This window comes from Hetaerina americana, unplaced genomic scaffold, assembly GCF_022747635.1.
Source record: "Hetaerina americana unplaced genomic scaffold, ioHetAmer1.1.p SCAF_45, whole genome shotgun sequence".
Classification (NCBI taxonomy): domain Eukaryota; kingdom Metazoa; phylum Arthropoda; class Insecta; order Odonata; family Calopterygidae; genus Hetaerina; species Hetaerina americana.
Window position 1 is genome coordinate 2,730,588 of NW_027287041.1, and position 20,075 is coordinate 2,750,662.

The following is a 20,075-nucleotide window of genomic DNA, read 5'->3' on the forward strand; positions in this document are numbered from 1 at the left end:
TACATCATGTGAGGACTACAGGACAATTAGTTTGATATCCCACGCAGCTAAAGTTGTTCTCAGGATCATAAACAAAAGGATAGAGAGTAGGGCAAATGATTACTTAGGGGATGATCAGTTTGGGTTTAGGAAGGGGAGAGGTACGCGTGATGCCATTGCAGTATTATTAATCAAGAGAGGAATATAAAACACAACCAGGAGTTCTTTGCCTGTTTCGTAGACTTCGAAAAATCATTTAATAGAGTGAATTGGGAAAAACTAAAGAGTATATTGAAGGAAATAGGAATAGATTGGAGGGAAAGGAGGCTAATCCGCAACCTGCACATGTCTCAGACTGCTCAGGTGCGAGTGGGAAACGGGGAGTCCGGTTGGGCAGTGTTAGGAAGGGGTGTAAGGCAGGGTTGCCCATTATCACCGTTGCTGTTCAACCTGTATGAAGAGGAAATGATCAAAGAGGCATGGGAAGAACTTGAGGTAGGAATGAAAGTGGGCGGGGAATTCATTCGTAAAATCAGTTAGGTTCGCTGATGACCAAGCTTTAGTTTGTCAGTCAGCCAAGGGGTTGCAAGCATTGCTTAGTGAATTGGCAATTCAGTACAACAGGTATGGGATGAAAATCAATATTAATAAAACAAAGCTTATGCGATTTTCCAGAAGGAAAAAGGCTAAGCTAAACATTAAAATAGGAGGGCAAAAACTAGAGCAGGTAGAACAGTTTATACGTATCTCTGGAAGTGTTTTGGACCAACACGGTCAGAGTTGTAGGGATGTAAGGAGAAGAATTGCGCTAGGCAAAGAGGCTTTCACACAAGGAGAAGGGAGTTGATGACGGAGACGTTGAGTAATGATGTTAAGAAAAGACTCGTAAAAACTTTGATATGGAGCGTAGCTATGTGTGGCTATGGAAACGTGTTCATTGAAGCAGGAGGAATGACGTAGATTGGAGGCTATTGTAGATATGTGGGTGTGGAGAAGAATGGAGAAGGTGAAATGGACCGAAAGAAGGAAAACAAATGAGGAAGTACTTGGTATGGTGGGAGAAGAGAGGGGTATGTTGGGAGATATTACTACGGAGGCAGGAAAAGTGGATGAAGGGGGTATTGACCGGCGATAGTGGGAGGTTGAAGAATACTGTGATAGAGGGGAGAATGTTAATGGCAGATGAGGAGAGGGAAGGAACAGGATAGGGATGTTTGATGGGATTAGGGGAGCAAGTACTCAGAGATGAAGAGGTACCTGATTTAGAGTAGGATGCTGGATTTTGTGTTTTGTTAGGAGTCACAAAATACTTATTTGGTAGTTGTGCCCATCCAAAAACCTACATTAACCGATAAATTACCTCATAATATTTATTGAAAACAACACTTTAGGTTTCTTAGCATAAACTGGGCATTCAGTAGCTAATATAGTTTTATTCCCAAATGAATAATCTAACTGAATAGCAATGGATAAGAATCCTACTCATATATTTTGTATAACTGCATTCAACATTTTAAAAATGTATTGTCACAGGACGCGGTCATTGCTTGCGTCGCTGGGCTGCTTCTAATTACTTCAACGACGCTCAAGGACAAAGAGCCTTCCTTCGACCTCTCGATTCGCCTGAAAGGGAGCTTATGGCTCCGAAGGTCAGGTATCCTTGCGTGACTTACCTGTGGATTGCGTTGACTGGCTTGCGTCTGCGTACATGGGCGTGAAGGCCGGCTGGTGGCTGGGTTGCTCTTCCTCCATCTCCTGCTTGACAACTGGAGTGCAGAGGTCACCGCTGACTGGCGTTCCTCCTTCCTCTCTTAGTCTGCTGTGCCAAAGCAAATTGGTCAGAGAACGTCCGTTAGTTAATGCCATGCCAACACTTCAACCAAAGTAGACTCTAAGTCAGTCATGGACTTGAACATTCGTGTAAAATATTACTGTTACCGTTCATAAAGCTTTTCTGATTGGAACCAATCATATACATACATACACATATATACATATACACATATACATGTATACATACTACCTTGATCAAAAAGTTCCCGGAATAACCACCGTGTGGCGCTCCCATCGTTCCGATTTGAGTTCTGTTTTCTTTGTTAAATTGGTACATCTGTTGTTGATATTCCCTTTAAATCTTAGTGTCATAACTTGACATTTGCAAAAGTTACGGTCGGTTTTCGGTATGTCCATCAGTGCTTCCTGCGATTTTTCCATTACTTCCTCTCGGCTGCTAAAACGCGTTCCCCGTAATGGTTTTTTAACTCGATTGAACAGAAAGAAGTCACAGGGAGCCAAATCAGGTGAATTCGGTGGCTGTTGGATGGTATTTGTTGCATTTTTCGTCAAAAAATTACTAATAATGATAGCACTGTGCGACGGTGCGTTATCATGGTGCAAAATCCACGAGTTTTCTGCCCACATTTCTGGTCTCTTTCGGCGAATTGCTTCACGCAAACATCTCATAACGCCCAAATAATACTCTTTGTTTACTGTCTGGCCTTCTGGCAAAAATTCATGATGCACTACACCGTTGTAATCCATGAAAACCGTCAGCATTGCCTTCTTTTTTGACTGAAAACGACGTGGTTTTTTTGGTCTCGGCTCATTTGGTGAACGCCATTCACTTGCCTGATGTCTGGATTGCGTGTCGTACTCATAAACCCACGTCTCGTCTCCAGTAATGATCCTTTTGATGAATGTGGGATCGGATTCAGCCTCGCAAATCATGTCTTTTGCGACGTCAACACGGTCTCTTTTTTGCATGAAATTGAGGTCTTTTGGCACCAACTTTGCTGCTTCTCGACGGAAACCCAAATCATTAACCACAATGTCTGGGGCGGATCCATAGGCAATGTTCAAGTCCTCCGCTATTTCTCTGATGGTTAATTTGCGGTTATTGACCAACATTTCTTTTACTTTATCAATTTTTTCACCGACTTTCGATGTCGATGGTCTGCCACTGCGTTCATCATCTTCGATTGACTCACGACCACTTCTGAACCGCTCGTGCCACTGGTAAACGACCGTTTTTTTTTAGAGAATCGTTGCCGAAACACTTTTCCAACATTTCCAACGTCCGTGCGCCACTAAATCCGTTTTTTACGCAAAATTTAATACAAGTTCGTTGTTGCAAATTTAAATCCATTTCTGCAATTGTAAAAAATCGCCAACACACACAGAGTTAGATGTACTCTTGGCTACGTAACTTTTGCAAATGTCAAGTTATGACACTAAGATTTAAAGGGAATATCAACAACAGATGTACCAATTTAACAAAAAAAACAGAACTCAAATCGGAACGATGGGAGCGCCACACGGTGGTTATTCCGGGAACTTTTTGATCAAGGTAGTATATATATATATATATATATACAAAGCGAACGGTAACTACGGCCGTATAAATATAATGGGAAGAGTTCACCCCAGCCGTACTCTTATAAATGGACAAAGGATGGGTGGGGGATATTGGAGAAAATAGAAACAGTAAATCGATAAAATTATAAAATTAAATAATTAACTGAAAATAAGACTAACAATAGTAAAAAACTGAAAATAATTGAAATATTTAAATACCGCAAACGGTTAGAACAATGAAATGGAGGGGGGGGGATTAATTTTTTTAGGAAATTAATTTTTTTAGGAAATTAATTTCCCCCCCCCCTCCATTTCATTGTTCTAACCGTTTGCGGTATTTAAATATTTCAATTATTTTCAGTATTTTACTATTGTTAGTCTTATTTTCAGTTAATTATTTAATTTTATAATTTTATCGATTTACTGTTTCTATTTTCTCCAATATCCCCCACCCATCCTTTGCCCATTTATAAGAGTACGGCTGGGGTGAACTCTTCCCATTATATATATATATATATATATATATATATATATATATATATATATATATATATATATATATATATATATACATACACATATATACACACCCACACACACACACACACATATATATATATATATATATATATATATATATATGTATGTACGTATATATATATATAAACCATAAACACAGTAATCAACCCAAAGGCCGGTTTAGTGGGTGATGGTAGAGTTCACCCAGTGCTAAGCCCTATTTACGGCGTGTGAAAATTCACACATCAGGGTAGGGGGGCCAGTTCCCAGGTGCCGAGAGTGCCTTGCCCGGGAATCGAACCCGGGACCCTAAAGGTCAGCAGTCCAATGCTCTACCCCCTGGACTACACATATACACTAATAATTTAATGCGTCAAAGATTGGATTTGTTTAATTTTTTCCTACGACATGAAGGTGCATTACTTTTCAGTCGACCCTCAAATGAACATTCTGACTGACAACTAGTCTCTCCTAAAATGAAATATAATCTGATGTACAACACTACAGTAAGAACCCCATCTCTGCATACTTCCTTCCAACATCTAATCCAACATTCCTAAATCCTGATGCTTTTCTGAACATCCTTACTCATCGTTCCGTCATCAACTCCCTCCTCCTTGTGTGAAATCCTCTTTGCCTAGTGAAATTCTTCTCCTTACGTCCCTACTACTTTGACCGTGTTGGTCCAAAACACTTCCGAGATACGTTTAAACTGTTCTACCTGCTCTAGTTTTTGCCCTCCTATTATATTGTTAAGCTTGGCCTTTTTCTTTCTAGAAAATGGCATAACCTTTGTTTTACTAATATTGATTCTCATCCCATATCTATCACACCGAGTTTACAATTCACTCAGCAAAGCTTGCAGCCCCTTGGCTGACTGACAAACTAAAGCTTGGTCATCCAATCAAACCTAACTGATTTTTACTATGAATTCCCCACAGACTTTCATTCCTATATCCAGTTCTTCCCATAACGCCTCACTTTAACCGATTTCTTCACACATACGTTGTAAGCACATATGATAACAGGCGGCTCCCCGTTCCCAACTCGCACCTGTGCAGTATGAGACATGTACAGGTTGCGGATTAGCCTCCTTTCCCTCCAATCTATTCCCATTTTCTGCAATATACTCATTAGTTTTTCCCAATTCACTCCATCAAAAGCCTTTTCAAAATCTATAAAACAGGCAAATATGTCCTGATTATATTCTATATTCCTATCTCGATTAGTGATCCCATTGCTGCAATGGCTTCACCCGTGCCTCTCCCCTTCCTAAACCCAAACTGATCATCCCATAAGTATTAATCCATTGCCCTTGACAAATTAGAGCTTCGTCATCCAATCAAACCTTACAGATTTTATGGATTCCCCGCCCACTTTCATTCCTATCTCCAGTTCTTCCCATAATGCCTCTTTAATCATTTCCTCCACATATACGTTGAACAGCAATGGTGATAATGGGCAACCCTGCCTTACACCTCTTCCTAACACTGCCCATCTGGGCTGTCCGTTCCCCACTCCCACCTGATAGCAGTCTGAGACATGTACAGGTTGTGGATTAGGCTCCTTTCCCTCCAATCTATTCCTATTTTCTGCAATATACTCATTAGTTTTTCCCTATTCACTCTATCAAACACTTTTTCGAAATCTACTAAACAGGCAAATATGTCCTGGTTGTGTTCTATATTCCTCTCGATTAATAATCTCATTACTGCAATGGCAACACGCGTACCTTTCCCCTTCCTAAACCAAAACTGATCATCCCCTAAGTAATCATTTGCCCTACTCTCTATCCTTTTGTTTATGATCCTGAGAACAACTTTAGCTGCGTGGGATATCAAACTTATTGTTCTGTATAGCCCTCACATGATATAACCTTTACCTTTTCCAGAATAGGAACAAACACTCATCTCAAAAGTCTCTGGACAAATTGGTTTATGTTGAAGCGCATATGTGCTATTTATAAGGATATCAGTAACTTGTACTTTCATCTTCGATAAATGTTTTCCCAGGATTCATTCTATTTAATTATGGGGCAGTCCGTGAATACCTTGATGGATATCTGGTGAGGGTAATACAGCAATACCTTGAATTACCAACATCACCTGTTCTAGTCCACGGTTCAGGTCTTGAATCCAAATTATCCATTTCACCTCGAAATAATTCAATTAACCTATTCACAGATTTGGAAACTATTGGAATAAACACAAAAAAAATTAATTTGGGAAAGGTTTTTATAAATTTCTATTCCTGCTTTGCATAAAAGCCATAATTCTCGGAATTTTTTAAAATATAGACGTAATCCCACGCCACTGGTTTGTCACACCATTTAAATAATATGAGAAATACTCAATAAACATTGAAAATGAAATTAAACCACTTGGCTTTTCCACATAGAAATTTCAATATGAAGATTTTCCACCAAGTGACGCTAGAAACTAGTATTACTACTCAAAAAACTCTCAAAAATTGACGTATATTTCAACCAACTTCGTATTAACCCAAAAAATGTACATGGATTTATTTTCCAAGGGAGAAAACATTTTTTGTATTGTTATTTATGGGTTTATCAATTTGAGTTTAAGTAATACACGTACGATAACGAATATAATAGCTGTAATGTGTCACTGGTCTGCATTTGATGTTAAGCGCTATTAACTTCGATGCATCTAATTTCATATAGACAATTTTCCACTTAAGATATCCTATCACATCCCAAAGAGCGCAAAAGAGCCCTTCAGGCATAGTTAGCGGAGCTTTGCGCTCAATTAATTGTATTTGGGAAATAATATCTCGCCCAAACAGTGTTATTTTCCTTTTAACAAACATTGGGGAATTACTAATTTCTTTACTCACCTCATCAATACGTATTTCACTCGCAAAAGGTCTTAATATGAGTCGAACTCAACCCTTGAGCATTAAACTCACTTATAAGTGTTGATTTATATCGTAGATTAGCTTCCTTTCACAAACCAAACCATAATTTCTGCATTAGCGAACAATTTTCACTTAAAAGATCCATAAATTTTGGTGAATTCAAATATAATAAAACTGCAGGAGATAATAAGATGATAAGAGCATCTGTGACTCTGTATCTACGATATTAAGTCATAAAAGCTTTTTGTTTTCAAACTCATAAAAAAATTTGTAAGGGTCAGAGTGTAGACGGTTGCTTAATTAACTAATATAAAGCACTCGGTCGGACATCGAGGGATGCTAGTTCGAATCCCAGTCAAGGCGAATTAATTTTTTGCACGCTTAAATAATGATCAAAAAAATTGTTATTTCGCGAAAATCTCCACAAAATGAAACTCGTCTCGAAAAAAATGCGTATAGGTGCATAAGTTTAAGGCTGGTTGTATTTGAGTTTCTTTAATTAATGACGCCAAGTACCAGAGAGAGCGAAAATCATTAAAAACAACAAACTTCATCATAAACTGTGATTAACAATTGCATTGGCGGATCTCTTATCAACAATTTTTTTCTCATATATTAGATACGAAAGAATACCTCACTGGATCGAACATTTCAGAAAATTGTATCTGCACTTCCACAAACACTGCACCTCCACAAAGTTATAGTACCATCGCTATTAAATTCTGAACATGAGTTTGTTTAATGAGTTTACTAGGTGTACGCGCTAATTCTTGGCATTAAAACTCAGCACAGACGATCATCTGCGTCGCGATAATATAATTATTCTGTCAGAGTTGACCTTACCTTGACTGCATTGAAGTTTTATCATTTCGAAACAACTTTCGTACACTCTTCGGTGGTAACACAAAGTGTACTAAATATCCCTGATTATGCTTGTGTTTTCGAATTAAAAAACATTAAACAACTGACAAACCATTTAAAAGATAAACAAAAACTGTTGTTTTCACCATGGTTACCATTACGAATGCAGCAGATGGTAATTTAACGTCTTTCTAACGTAAAGTTCATACCAAGACCATGTTTCAAGGCGTCATGTTAGTATATTATTCATTTACATTCGTAAATGTAATTATTTATGAGTAATGATCGCGTATTTTTTGGTAATTGGTTCGCACAGTTTCAACAGCATACGCATACACTAATATCATCTTTTAACGCGCCGTTCGTGTGTTAATAACTTAAGTTGTTTGCATTTTTAACTGTAATGCTTGCATTTGTATTGTTTTATCGCGTTATTGATAACTAAAACGCAAAATGTCCACAATTCAAGAGCGACTTACGTTTATATTAATGCTATCTTTAGAGGCGATATGTTAGTACATTAATCGTTTGCATTCGTTAAAGAAATACTTGTATTAGCAATGTTTTATCGTGTGTTGTTGATAATTGAAGTTTTACAAAATTTACACCATCCAATAGCAACTAAACACAAATATTTGAGTACACCCGTTCTCAAGCTACAGACAAAACATTAAGTTATCACGGTATTAACTACTACTATTGCATTGGAGAATGTTTTATAAGAACCAACCTTCTCCTCTCCCTTCTTAAAGCAGCCATCCTCGCTCTTTGAGACTCCAAGTCAGCAGCGATTTGTTCTTCCGATCGCCTCCTCCTCAACTCCGCCATACGCAACCTCTGGGCTTTCCTGTCTGCTTCAATCTGTTCTTCTGTCCTCTCGGCTCTCATCATGGCAACTCTCAAACGATTAATTCTCCTTCGTATTTCCAATTCCTCCGGAGTCAACTGCCTTCTCGACGAAGATGAATTCCTTCTCACCCTAGGCTCAATGCTAACATCATTTCTCGACACACCCACAACATCCACTTCCCCCGGAGTTCCTGGCTCACCTAGGACGGACTTAATTTCTTGCTCCGATCTTCTTCTTCTGAGTGCGGCCATGCGAGCCCTTTGAGACATTCTATCGGCCTCTATTTGTTCCAGCGTTCGAGCGGCCCTAGTAGCAGCCATTCTGATTCGATTGATTCTACGCCTAGCTTCCAGTTCTTCTTCCGTTAGCTGCCTCTTGGCAGGTTTGTGACCACTATCACTTTTAACGTGAACTTCAATTCTTTGTATTGCTGCTTTAAAAGTCATTCGTAACTGATCAATGGTTTGTTTAGCCTCGTAGGGATTGGACAAGTCAATTTGTTCGCTTTCATCGCTGGGTTCGAGTTTGATGGCTTCCATCTTGTTTACTTGTCACCATAGCATTTTAATTCGTACTTCCATTGTTTTTAAAATAAAATCCAATTCCCGCATTACCGTATGTTTTCATAGAACAACATAGCCATATGTTAGTATTTATTCTAATTATCAATTTACTGTTCTTGAAGCATCTTCAATTCACTTGGCGATGAAGTTGACTGTCACGGGTATTGCTCTAGGAAAGGCGCTGCATATGAATCCATAAATTCCTTCGTAAATCTTTCAGGAATTGGTATTATTTTATATTTGTATTCACTACTCTCTCTAATTAAATACTTCACTTCAAACCGTGAGAAAAGATAAAGATTGTTTCTATAGCATTGGTGTACATTAACGAGCGGATCAATCCCCGCTGCAATACACGGAAATTACTCCATGGGCAATAATTTGGAAACTCTTCGATCTTACGTACCGATCTTTATAAAACTAACCCAGAGGTCACGGGTTTGATTCCCGCCTGGGGCTTTACGGTTTGTAATTCTGCCTATAGTTTTATACTCATTAAATTGTTTAAAAAAATACCAACGTAAAGGCCAAAAAGAGCTGTTTTCGGATGAAGGCAAAATATATATATACAATTCTTCCTGCCCCTTACTTACTTGTCTTCATGACAAATGTATTTACTATGCGGAGTAGTTCGCGGTTTTTAGTTACGAAGAAACATTTGTTTAATAGATGATAATATTTTAGCTTTTTTTAACCCCTAAACAAACACCACAACCCCAATGACCCTAGTGTTTAAAAAACTGCAATAGAAAAACTATATGACACAGAAAGGAAATGAAAAGATAGTATATTTGAGATTCCACCGAACTTTTATAACGATACGACCCAGGTTTTTACGTTCAACTTCATCTTCAGGTCACAAACGTTGAAACCCGGGTCGTATCGTAATAACATTGCTGTGGAATCCCAAAGTTACAATTTTCTTATTTCCAATATGAATCGATTCCATCAAGTTACGCCGGAAACCATCAATTGCACAGGAAAGAATAAACCTCTGCAATAAAACATCGTCGACTTTTAAATTCACAGATGAACTGAATAAAGGGGACACCCACCAAAATAACAATTTTATTACAATAAGTACATTCAATCTGTCATATTTTAATACGGAGCAAACGCACAAATATCCATGTGATAATAATGTACGAAGAAAGACAGAGGGCTGAAAAACACGGACAACTGAAAGACTTGTCTTAAAGAAAAATTTGGCGGGATGAAAACAAATATGCACAGAGACTCTCCTTTTCAATTTATTTTGATTAATTAGAGTGTTTTAAAGCAATAGAAAGTACAATTCTAATTGTTTTATAAGCCATTTATACAAATGAGTTATATATTATTATAAGGCAATCTACTAGGTAAGGTAGTTTTTTGGATGGGCTCAATTACCAGATAAAAATTTTGTGACTCCTAACAAAATACAAAATCCAGCATCCTGTTCTGTATCAGGTCCCTCTTCATCTCTGAGTACTTCCTTCCTGCCTTCATTCCCTTTCCTCGTTTGCCATTAACATTCTCCCCTCTATCACAGTCTTCTTCAACATCCCACTATTGCCGGTCAATACCCCCTTCTTCCACTTTCCCTGCCTCCTTAGTAATATCTCCCAACAAACCCCTCTCTTCACCCCTCACCATACCAATTACTTCCTCATTTGTTTTTTCTCTGTCCATTTCACCTTCTCCATCCTTCTCTTACTCCTAAAGAGATTGCATCCGTATCTTACTTCTTTGTTTATTCTGGCTTCTATATTTCTTCCATTTTTCATTTGCTTTGTTGTAACCAGTTTCTCGTAGAGGATATGGACATTCTTCTGCCGTTGTAGTCCAATCCAAGTGCTTCTAGTATCTTGAACATCTTGTTCTAATAGATGTAGTTCGAAGGCCTCCTCCAACTCCATACAGGGTCGCACCCAAAAGTGGTAGGACTGATTTTTTTACAAGAATTTTATTGACGATATACTTACATCGACTTAATAATCTTCAAAGTACTATATGCTCCTTGAGCTGCTACACACTTAGTATAACGTTGCTCCCATTCCCCGTACGCCCGCTGGAAATTTTCTTTGGGGATGCCGTTGATGACCCTCGTCGAAGCCTCTTGAACGGCCTTTATCGAGTCAAAACGTCGTCCCTTGAGCTGTCTTTTCATTAGGGAGAAGAAGAAGAAGTCTGGTGGTGCCAGATCGGGAGAATAGGGCGGGTGCGGCAACGTGGCAATGCCGTATTTGGCCAGGAGCTGTCTGACGACGAGCGCGCCATGGCAGAATTTTCGGCACCATCCTGGCGCACACCTTGCGCATGGCCAAATCCTGTGAAATAATGCGTTGGACGTTGGATGCAGACAGACCCAACTGGTCTGCAATTTCTTCACTGGTTAAGCGTCGGTCTGTGTTCAGCATTGTCCTCACTCTGTCCACATTCGTGTCGGTTCTTGCCGTCGACGGCCGTCCGGAGTGATGGTCATCTTCAACGAGCTCCCTACCCTCTTTAAACAACTTGTGCCACTCAAATACTGTGGAACGGCTTAAGGCAGTGTCCCCATAAGCCTGCTTGATCATATCGAGGCTCTCAGTTGCCGTCTTCCCGAGTTTCGCACAAAACTTCACGGAATAACGTTGCTCTAAATTCAGATTCATTTTGTTTTTCGACGCGGACAATAAACTTGCTTCACTAAAAACGGTGTCCTCACTCAACGACAGCCTGCAGGTGACTGAGATTGGTGTTGGTCTGTTGCTAAGAGCCCCCTACACCTTACCCTGCCAGGCAGACCCCCCTCCACCGCTCCGTTCGCGCCAGAGAAAATCAGTCCTACCACTTTTGGGTGCGACCCTGTTAAATGACTTATTTAAGAGTCTCATTTTTTTCAGCCAGGACTCTGAAGCTGAGAATTACCTCCTTTGTTCCTTGGTTTTTCCTGAATCTGAATTGGTTTTCCAAAAGGTTTCCTTCTATTATTCGGCTAGTTATCCAAAAGAGGAATTTTGATGCTTAAGGCACCAGGATCAATGTTCTGTGTTCTTCACATTTATGTTTTCAGTTTCTTAAGTATTGCAAACATTATACTTTTCTCAAAGTCTTCTGTTATCTTTCCGCTTTTGTAGCTATCTTTTTAATTATTCCATAGAGTGCATCCTTTGCTTTGACCCCAAGTGCCTTGATTATTTCGATCGTTATTTGGTCAACTCCTGGTGCCTTGTTGTCTCTTTGGTCAGCCACGGCTGTCTCAAATTCACTTCTAAATATCTGCGGACCCCGATCGTCTTTATCTATCATGATTTAATCTCTAATTAAGCCATCTTCTAGTGGTTTGGGAGCTTTCTAGAGTATTTCAGGGTATTCTTTCCAACTGATCCCAATGTCATCATAATCTAATACTATTTTTTCATTAACAGCCTCTTCACTAGTTAATAAGCCATCTCGCTATTTCCCTATTTCATGTTGTCATTAATTTCCCCGCAGCAGCTTTTTATCCATTCTATCCTTATTATGCCTTCTTTCAATGTCATTTGAATTATGGTGTTGAGTTATGGGGTCATTCCCCTCATGTTAAACAAATTTTGCTACTGCAAAAGAGAGCTATTCGCTCTCTTGCTAATATACCACCACGTGATTCCTGCAAACCTTTTTTTATTAGGTATAGAATCATGACTGTATTTTGTTTGTACATCTTTAAGGCTCTGATTCATGTGAAAGTTAATCTAGAAACTTACCAATTAAGATCCAACCTCCATAACTATTGCACAAGAGGTAAATCGAATCTAAATACTACTTATTGTAGATTGTCATTAACTTACAACACATTTCACAATATGAACATACGACTGTATAACTATCTGCCTACTCAGTTGAAATCAGATGGTATCCAGAGTTTCAAGAATAGGGCATATACCTGGTTACTTGCTCACCCACTATACTCACTGGATGAATTCTTTTGTGACAATTGTCATCACATTTAAGAAAGTATGTTTATATGTTAAATAATACTTATATTGATGACATTTAATATGGTTGTACCATTTTTAAAATGAATAAAGTATTATTATTATTATTATTATTATCCATCCTTCCTTGCCTCCCTGCACTCTCGTATGACGCAATTCCGCAACTTATTATAGAGGTCTTTTTTGATCTCATTTCTTGAATTCTTGTATTTTCTTCTTTCGTCAATGAGAACATTTATTTGCTCTGTTATCCATGGCTTCTTATAAACATATAAGCACAATAATCAACCCGAAGGTCGGTTTAGTAGGTCATGGTAGAGATCTTCCAGTACTAAGCCCTATTTACGGCGTGTGAAAATTCACACATCGGTAGGTAGGGGGTCCAGATCCTTTCCCTGTGCCGGTTATGGTTTCCCAGGAAGACCTGGTACCCGAAAAATCACTTTAGCTTGGGTACAGCTACAGGTGCCCAGAGTGCCTTGCCTGGGAATCGAACCCAGGACCCTCCGGTCTGCAGTCCAACGCTCTACCCACTGAACTACCACGACCCAATTTATAGACATAATATATATATATATAAATACATTACACATATTTATACATATATATATATATACATATACATATATATATTTATACATACATATATGAAATGGAACGCTCTTCGGCGACACACAAATATATAAAAACATCTGCATCTATGTTTATATATATATATATATATATATATATATAAATACATTACACATATTTATACATATATATATATATATATATATATATATATATATATATATATATATATATATATATATATATATATATAATACATTACACATATTTATATACATACACACACACGGAAACAAAGGTGGTGGGGATTGGGATGGTGCGGGGGCTAACGTACTGGCTTCCCACCCAGATGGCCCAGGTTCAAATCCCGGCGGTGTTGAATATTTTTCAGAGGTATCTCAATCCCTACTTGTGGTGCTTTGTGGAGGAAATTTAGAGTGAGTACACCGTCTGTCGGATGGGGCGTTAAATTGTTGACCCCTTGGCACCATTTGTAAAGAGTGTTAGGCTAATGCCGACGCCGGGTTTCTCTCTCCACCCTTCATCCTTTCCAGTCCATCCCCTGTGGCGCAAATGGCCTCAGCTGTCGGTCGCCTCCCCTAAAAACTACTACTACTACGAGGGTGGTCCCATGGAGGGGCGGGGAGGGTACCCAGCCTGACCTAGAGATGGCGGTAGTTGTTTGAAACATATCACTGTATTAGACAGTACGCAATTTATAAAGCATATGTTTAAAGTTTAAAGATGCCATGTTGTTTAGTATTTGTTTGGGAGCCATCAATAGTGAACGTTTTCATGCAAAATTGTGAAAATGCAGAGAAAATCAGTCATCGTTACTTGTGATACAATACTACTTTTATTATTTGAAAGGCCTCAAAGCCCCCAAACCAATATATTGTAAAACCTGAACTGGATTATTCTACTCTTTTGGAAGTGAGTCTACTGCTCGTTCTGAGTTTATACAACAGTAATATAATACAATTGGGTAGCAGAGTTAACGAACGAGGCCACAGTACGAGCTGTCAAAGACGAGAACATCGCTATTGGGGCCGACCAAATGAGGTGTGACGACTCAAAGAAACGGTGAAGAAAATCCACAAAGTGATACTGGATGATCATCGACTGAAAGTGCACGAGCTAGCAGACATAGTAGGCATTTCAAAAAGTGCAATACATCGCATATTAAATGAAAATTCGGACATGAGAAAGCTGTGTGTAAGATGGGTGCCGCGTTTGCTCACACTCGAGCCAAACCAGTGTCGTGTAGATGTTTCAATTTAGAGTGTTTTGCGAAGTTTCACGGCAACGAAGCAGAGTTTTTGTGCCGTTTCATAACCATGGATGAAACATGGGTCCATTACTTCACACCAGAGACGAAAGAACACTCAAAGCAGTGGATTGGAAAGGGAGAACTGGCTCCAAAGAAGGCGAAGACCTTTTCATCTGCAGACAAGGTCATGGTGTTGGTTTTTTGGGTTTTGCGTGGGATAATTTTCAATGACTATCTTGGAAAAAGGGAAAACTATCAATGGTGAGTATTACACGAACTTATTGCAACGTTTAAAGTGAAGAAAACAATCAAAAGCGTCCGCATTTGGCTGAGAAGAAAGTGCTATTTCATCAAGACAATGCATCAGCTCAATTAATCCATTGTTAAATAAATGAAAAACTCCAATAGCCGTAAACGGTTAACCTTTCTAAACAAAGTACAAATGAGATTAGTTGGCTAACGCCACAAGTCAAAGGATGGGGTAAAGGGTAAATAAGGAAAGGGATAAGAAAGGTGAACACGAATGTGTATTTCGGCCACAAAGTAGCCCTCTTCAGCATACTGAAGGGTAATCGTCACTACAACACAAGTCGAAGTGAGAACGGTTAAGAGCAATCCAAAGTATACAGGGTCGCACCCAAAAGTGGTAGGACTGATTTTTTTACAAGAATTTCATTGACGATATACTTACATCGACTTAATAATCTTCAAAGTGTGCTCCTTGAGCTGCTACACACTTAGTATAACATTGCTCCCATTCCCCGTACGCCCGCTGGAAATTTTCTTTGGGGATGCCGTTGTGATGACCCTCGTCGAAGCCTCTTGAACAGCCTTTATCGAGTCAAAACGTCGTCCCTTGAGCTGCCTTTTCATCAGGGGGAAGAAGAAGAAGTCCGGTGGTGCCAGATCGGGAGAATAGGGCGGGTGCAGCAACGTGGCAACGCCGTATTTGGCCAGGAGCTGTTGGTCGACACTCAAGAATTTTCGGCACCATCTTGGCACACACCTTACGCATGGCCAAATCCTGTGAAATAATGCGTTGGACTTGGATGCAGACAGACCCAACTGGTCTGCAACTTCTTCACTGGTTAAGCATCGGTCTGTGTTCAGCAGTGTCCTCACTCTGTCCGCATTCATGTCGGTTCTTGCCGTCGACGGCCGTCCGGAGCGATGGTCGTCTTCAACGAGCTCCCTACCCTCTTTAAACAACTTGTGCCACTGAAATACTGTGGAACGGCTTAAGGCAGTGTCCCCATAAGCCTGCTTGATCATATCGAGGGTCTCAGTTGCCGTCTTCCCGAGTTTCGCACAAAACTTCACGGAATAACGTTGCTCTAAATTCAGATTCATTTTGTTTTTCGACGCGGACAATAAACTTGCTTCACTATAAACGGTGTCCTCACTCAACGACAGCCCGCAGGCGACTGAGGTTGGTGTTGGTCTGTTGCTAAGAGCCCCCTCCACCTTACCCTGCCAGGCTGACTCCCCTCCACTGCTCTGTTTGGGCCAGAGAAAATCAGTCCTACCACTTTTGGGTGCGACCCTGTATATAGTGTCAAATGTGGGGGGAGGGGAGGTGGGTAAAAGACACGGGAGCCAATAGACTAAGCTGCATTTTTTTATGAAAACAAGTGTTAGGAAGAGGTGTAAGGCATGGGTTGCCCATTATCACCGTTGCTGTTCAACCTGTATGCAGAGGAAATGATTAAAGAGGCATGGGAAGAACTGGAGGAAGGAATGAAAGTGGGCGGGGAATTCATTTAAAATCAGTTAGGTTTGCTGATGACCAAGCTTTAGTTAATGTCAGTCAGCCAAAGGGTTGCAAGCATTGCTGAGTGAATTGGAAATTCAGTGCGACAGGTATGGGATGAGAATCAATATTGATAAAACAAAGCTTATGCGATTTTCCAGAAGGAAAAAGGCTGAGCTAAACATTACAATAGGATGGCAAAAACTAGAGCAGGTAGAACAGTTTAAATGTATCTCTGAAGTGCTTTGGAACAGCACGGTCAGAGTAGTAGGGATGTGAGGAGAAGAATTGCGCTAGGCAAAGAGGCTTTCACACAAGGAGGAGGGAGTTAAGATGAGAGGGACGTTGAGTCAGGATATTAAGAAAATACTCATGAAAACTTTGTTATGGAGCATAGTTCTATGTGTGGCTATGGAAACGTGGTCATTGAAGCAGGAGGATAGACGTAGATTGGAGGCTATTGTAGATATGTGGGTGTGGAGAAGAATGGAGGTGAAATGGACAGAGAAGGAAAACAAATGAGGAAGTACTTGGTATGGTGGGAGAGGAGAGGGGTTTGTTGGGAGATATTACTAAGGAGGCAGGAAAAGTGGATGAAGGGGGTATTGACTGGCAATAGTGGGATGTTGAAGAAGACTGTGATAGAGGGGAGAATGTAAGGCAAACGAGGAAAGGGAAGGAACAGGATAGGAATGGCTCTTTTTGGGACCCTATAAATAGCCAAGGCCTTAGATGATGAACCCACCAGTAAAGGGAACTATGGGCTATGTGCGAATAAAATTGAACATAGTATAGTGTGCTTGGAGAACAGCCACTGAAACTGTGGATCTTAAAGGAACTTTTTAAGAAGGCCGAGCTAAACTTACGGGTTGAAGTACTTATGTGTCCATCCCAAGAGATTTGAGAATTCAATTGGAAACCCATAGCTGTGGGATCAGCTTCAATAGAGAGTACTGTGCTTGCATTATTTTTATTTGGTAAATACATTAGGTGAGACTTTTCTATATTCAAATTTAGGAACTCTAGGGAATTATACACAGGCACAAATCACTCACTACGGCTCTAATAACAACAATATTTTATTTTTCGCCTGACCATACATATTATATAAACGTAGGAATTGTATAATACAAGGAAAAGTACAAAATTTTGGTATATTTTGAGGCTGTATACATGTTTAAAAAAACAGTGCACAGATGATAGGATAGGCTAAAAACTAATGCAATCACATGCCTTGTAGACCACACAAACAAAATGACCTTCAGAAACACTCCTGGTCTTAGGCATGTTGAAGTAACATTCCCCCTCAAAACGCATGAGCACATTGGAAGACATTACATCCATCCAGTGTAGTATTTTGAGAATCAGAAGTATAGAGACGTGTTCTAATGCTACAAAATATGAACTTGAGAAGCACTTCTTGTGGCATGTGAAAGTAACATTCCCCCTCAACACCCATGCACATGTTTTAGGTTGTTCCATTACTCATCCAGTGTAGTATAATGAGAAGCGGAAGAATGGAGACGTGATCTAATGCTACAAAATATGAACTTGAGAAGCACTCCTCGTGGCATGTGGAAGTAACATTCCTCCTCAACACCTATGCACATGTTTTAGGTTGTTCCATTACTCATCCAGTGTAGTATTATGAGAAGCGGAAGAATGGAGATGTGTTCTAGTACCACACAAAAATGACCTTGAGAAGAACTCCTGGTCAGGGCATGTGGAAGTAACATTCTCCCTCCTCAACACATCTACATGAAGTACCTGCTGCTTCCACATCTTGGAGAGCACTGAGACTGGGTTTGTGGCAAAGCTCAGAGTCCTACCAACCTACTCCAAGCTGTTCAATCCCATTCCGACCAATCGGAGCAGTGCGGGAAGTTTAAATGCATTGCTTATAGAACGCACCCAGTAATATGGATAAGGGGTAAGATAGAAAAGGTTAAAGAAACAAGGTAAACCTTCAATTTATGTACATGAAGTACCTGCTGCTCTCCTGTTGCTTCCACAGCTTGGAGAGCACTGAGACTGGGTTTATGGCAAAGCTCAGAGTCATACTAAGCTACTCCAAGTTGTTCTATCCCATTCTGACCAATCGGAGCAGTGCGGGAAATTTAAATGCATTGCTTTTCAAACGCACCCAGTAATATGAAATGGAGGTAAGAAAGAAGGTTAAAGAATCAAGGTAAACCCTCAATTTTCACATCTACATGAAGTACCTGCTGCTTCCACAGCTTAGAAAGCACTGAGACTGGGTTTGTGGCAAAGCTCAGAGTCCTACCAAGCTACTCCCAGTTTTTCAATCCCATTCCGACCAATAGGAGCAGTGCGGGAAATTTAAATGCATTGCTTATTGAATGCATCCTATAATATGAAATGGGGGTAAGATAGAAACTAAAAGAAACAACGTAAACCCTCAATTTATGTACATGAAGTACCTGCTGTTCTGCTGCTGCTTCCACAGCTTGGAGAGCACTGAGACTGGGTTTGTGGCAAAGCTCAGAGTCTCCCTGACCTACTCCAAGTTGTTCTATCCCATTCCGACCAAGAGGAGCGGTGCGGGAAATTTAAATGCATTGCTTATTGAATGCATCCTATAATATGAAATGGGGGTAAGATAGAAACTAAAAGAAACAACGTAAACCCTCAATTTATGTACATGAAGTACCTGCTGTTCTGCTGCTGCTTCCACAGCTTGGAGAGCACTGAGACTGGGTTTGTGGCAAAGCTCAGAGTCTCCCTGACCTACTCCAAGTTGTTCTATCCCATTCCGACCAAGAGGAGCGGTGCGGGAAATTTAAATGCATTGCTTATTGAATGCATCCTATAATATGAAATGGGGGTAAGATAGAAACTAAAAGAAACAACGTAAACCCTCAATTTATGTACATGAAGTACCTGCTGTTCTGCTGCTGCTTCCACAGCTTGGAGAGCACTGAGACTGGGTTTGTGGCAAAGCTCAGAGTCTCCCTGACCTACTCCAAGTTGTTCTATCCCATTCCGACCAAGAGGAGCGGTGCGGGAAATTTAAATGCATTGCTTATTGAATGCATCCTATAATATGAAATGGGGGTAAGATAGAAACTAAAAGAAACAACGTAAACCCTCAATTTATGTACATGAAGTACCTGCTGTTCTGCTGCTGCTTCCACAGCTTGGAGAGCACTGAGACTGGGTTTGTGGCAAAGCTCAGAGTCTCCCTGACCTACTCCAAGTTGTTCTATCCCATTCCGACCAAGAGGAGCGGTGCGGGAAATTTAAATGCATTGCTTATTGAATGCATCCTATAATATGAAATGGGGGTAAGATAGAAACTAAAAGAAACAACGTAAACCCTCAATTTATGTACATGAAGTACCTGCTGTTCTGCTGCTGCTTCCACAGCTTGGAGAGCACTGAGACTGGGTTTGTGGCAAAGCTCAGAGTCTCCCTGACCTACTCCAAGTTGTTCTATCCCATTCCGACCAAGAGGAGCGGTGCGGGAAATTTAAATGCATTGCTTATTGAATGCATCCTATAATATGAAATGGGGGTA

The 20,075-nt window shown here is 40.0% G+C and overlaps 1 protein-coding gene across 2 annotated transcripts in view; it reads right to left on the reverse strand.

Annotated features, from left to right (window-relative positions):
- LOC139693263 (protein enabled homolog) overlaps nt 1-8,969 on the reverse strand; it is a 36,110-nt gene extending 27,141 nt beyond the window's left edge. Inside the window, exons 1-2 of one of the 2 annotated variants that reach the window (XM_071591372.1) lie at nt 8,321-8,969; nt 1,653-1,795 (exon numbers count right to left, since the gene is read on the reverse strand). In XM_071591372.1, coding sequence (XP_071447473.1) covers nt 1,653-1,795; nt 8,321-8,886 — 709 coding nt within the window. In that variant the 5' untranslated portion in view covers nt 8,887-8,969. Of the gene's footprint in view, nt 1-1,652; nt 1,799-8,320 lie in introns of both variants that reach the window. The other variant, XM_071591371.1, reaches the window with a different exon arrangement.
- Nucleotides 8,970-20,075: the final 11,106 nt, after the last annotated feature.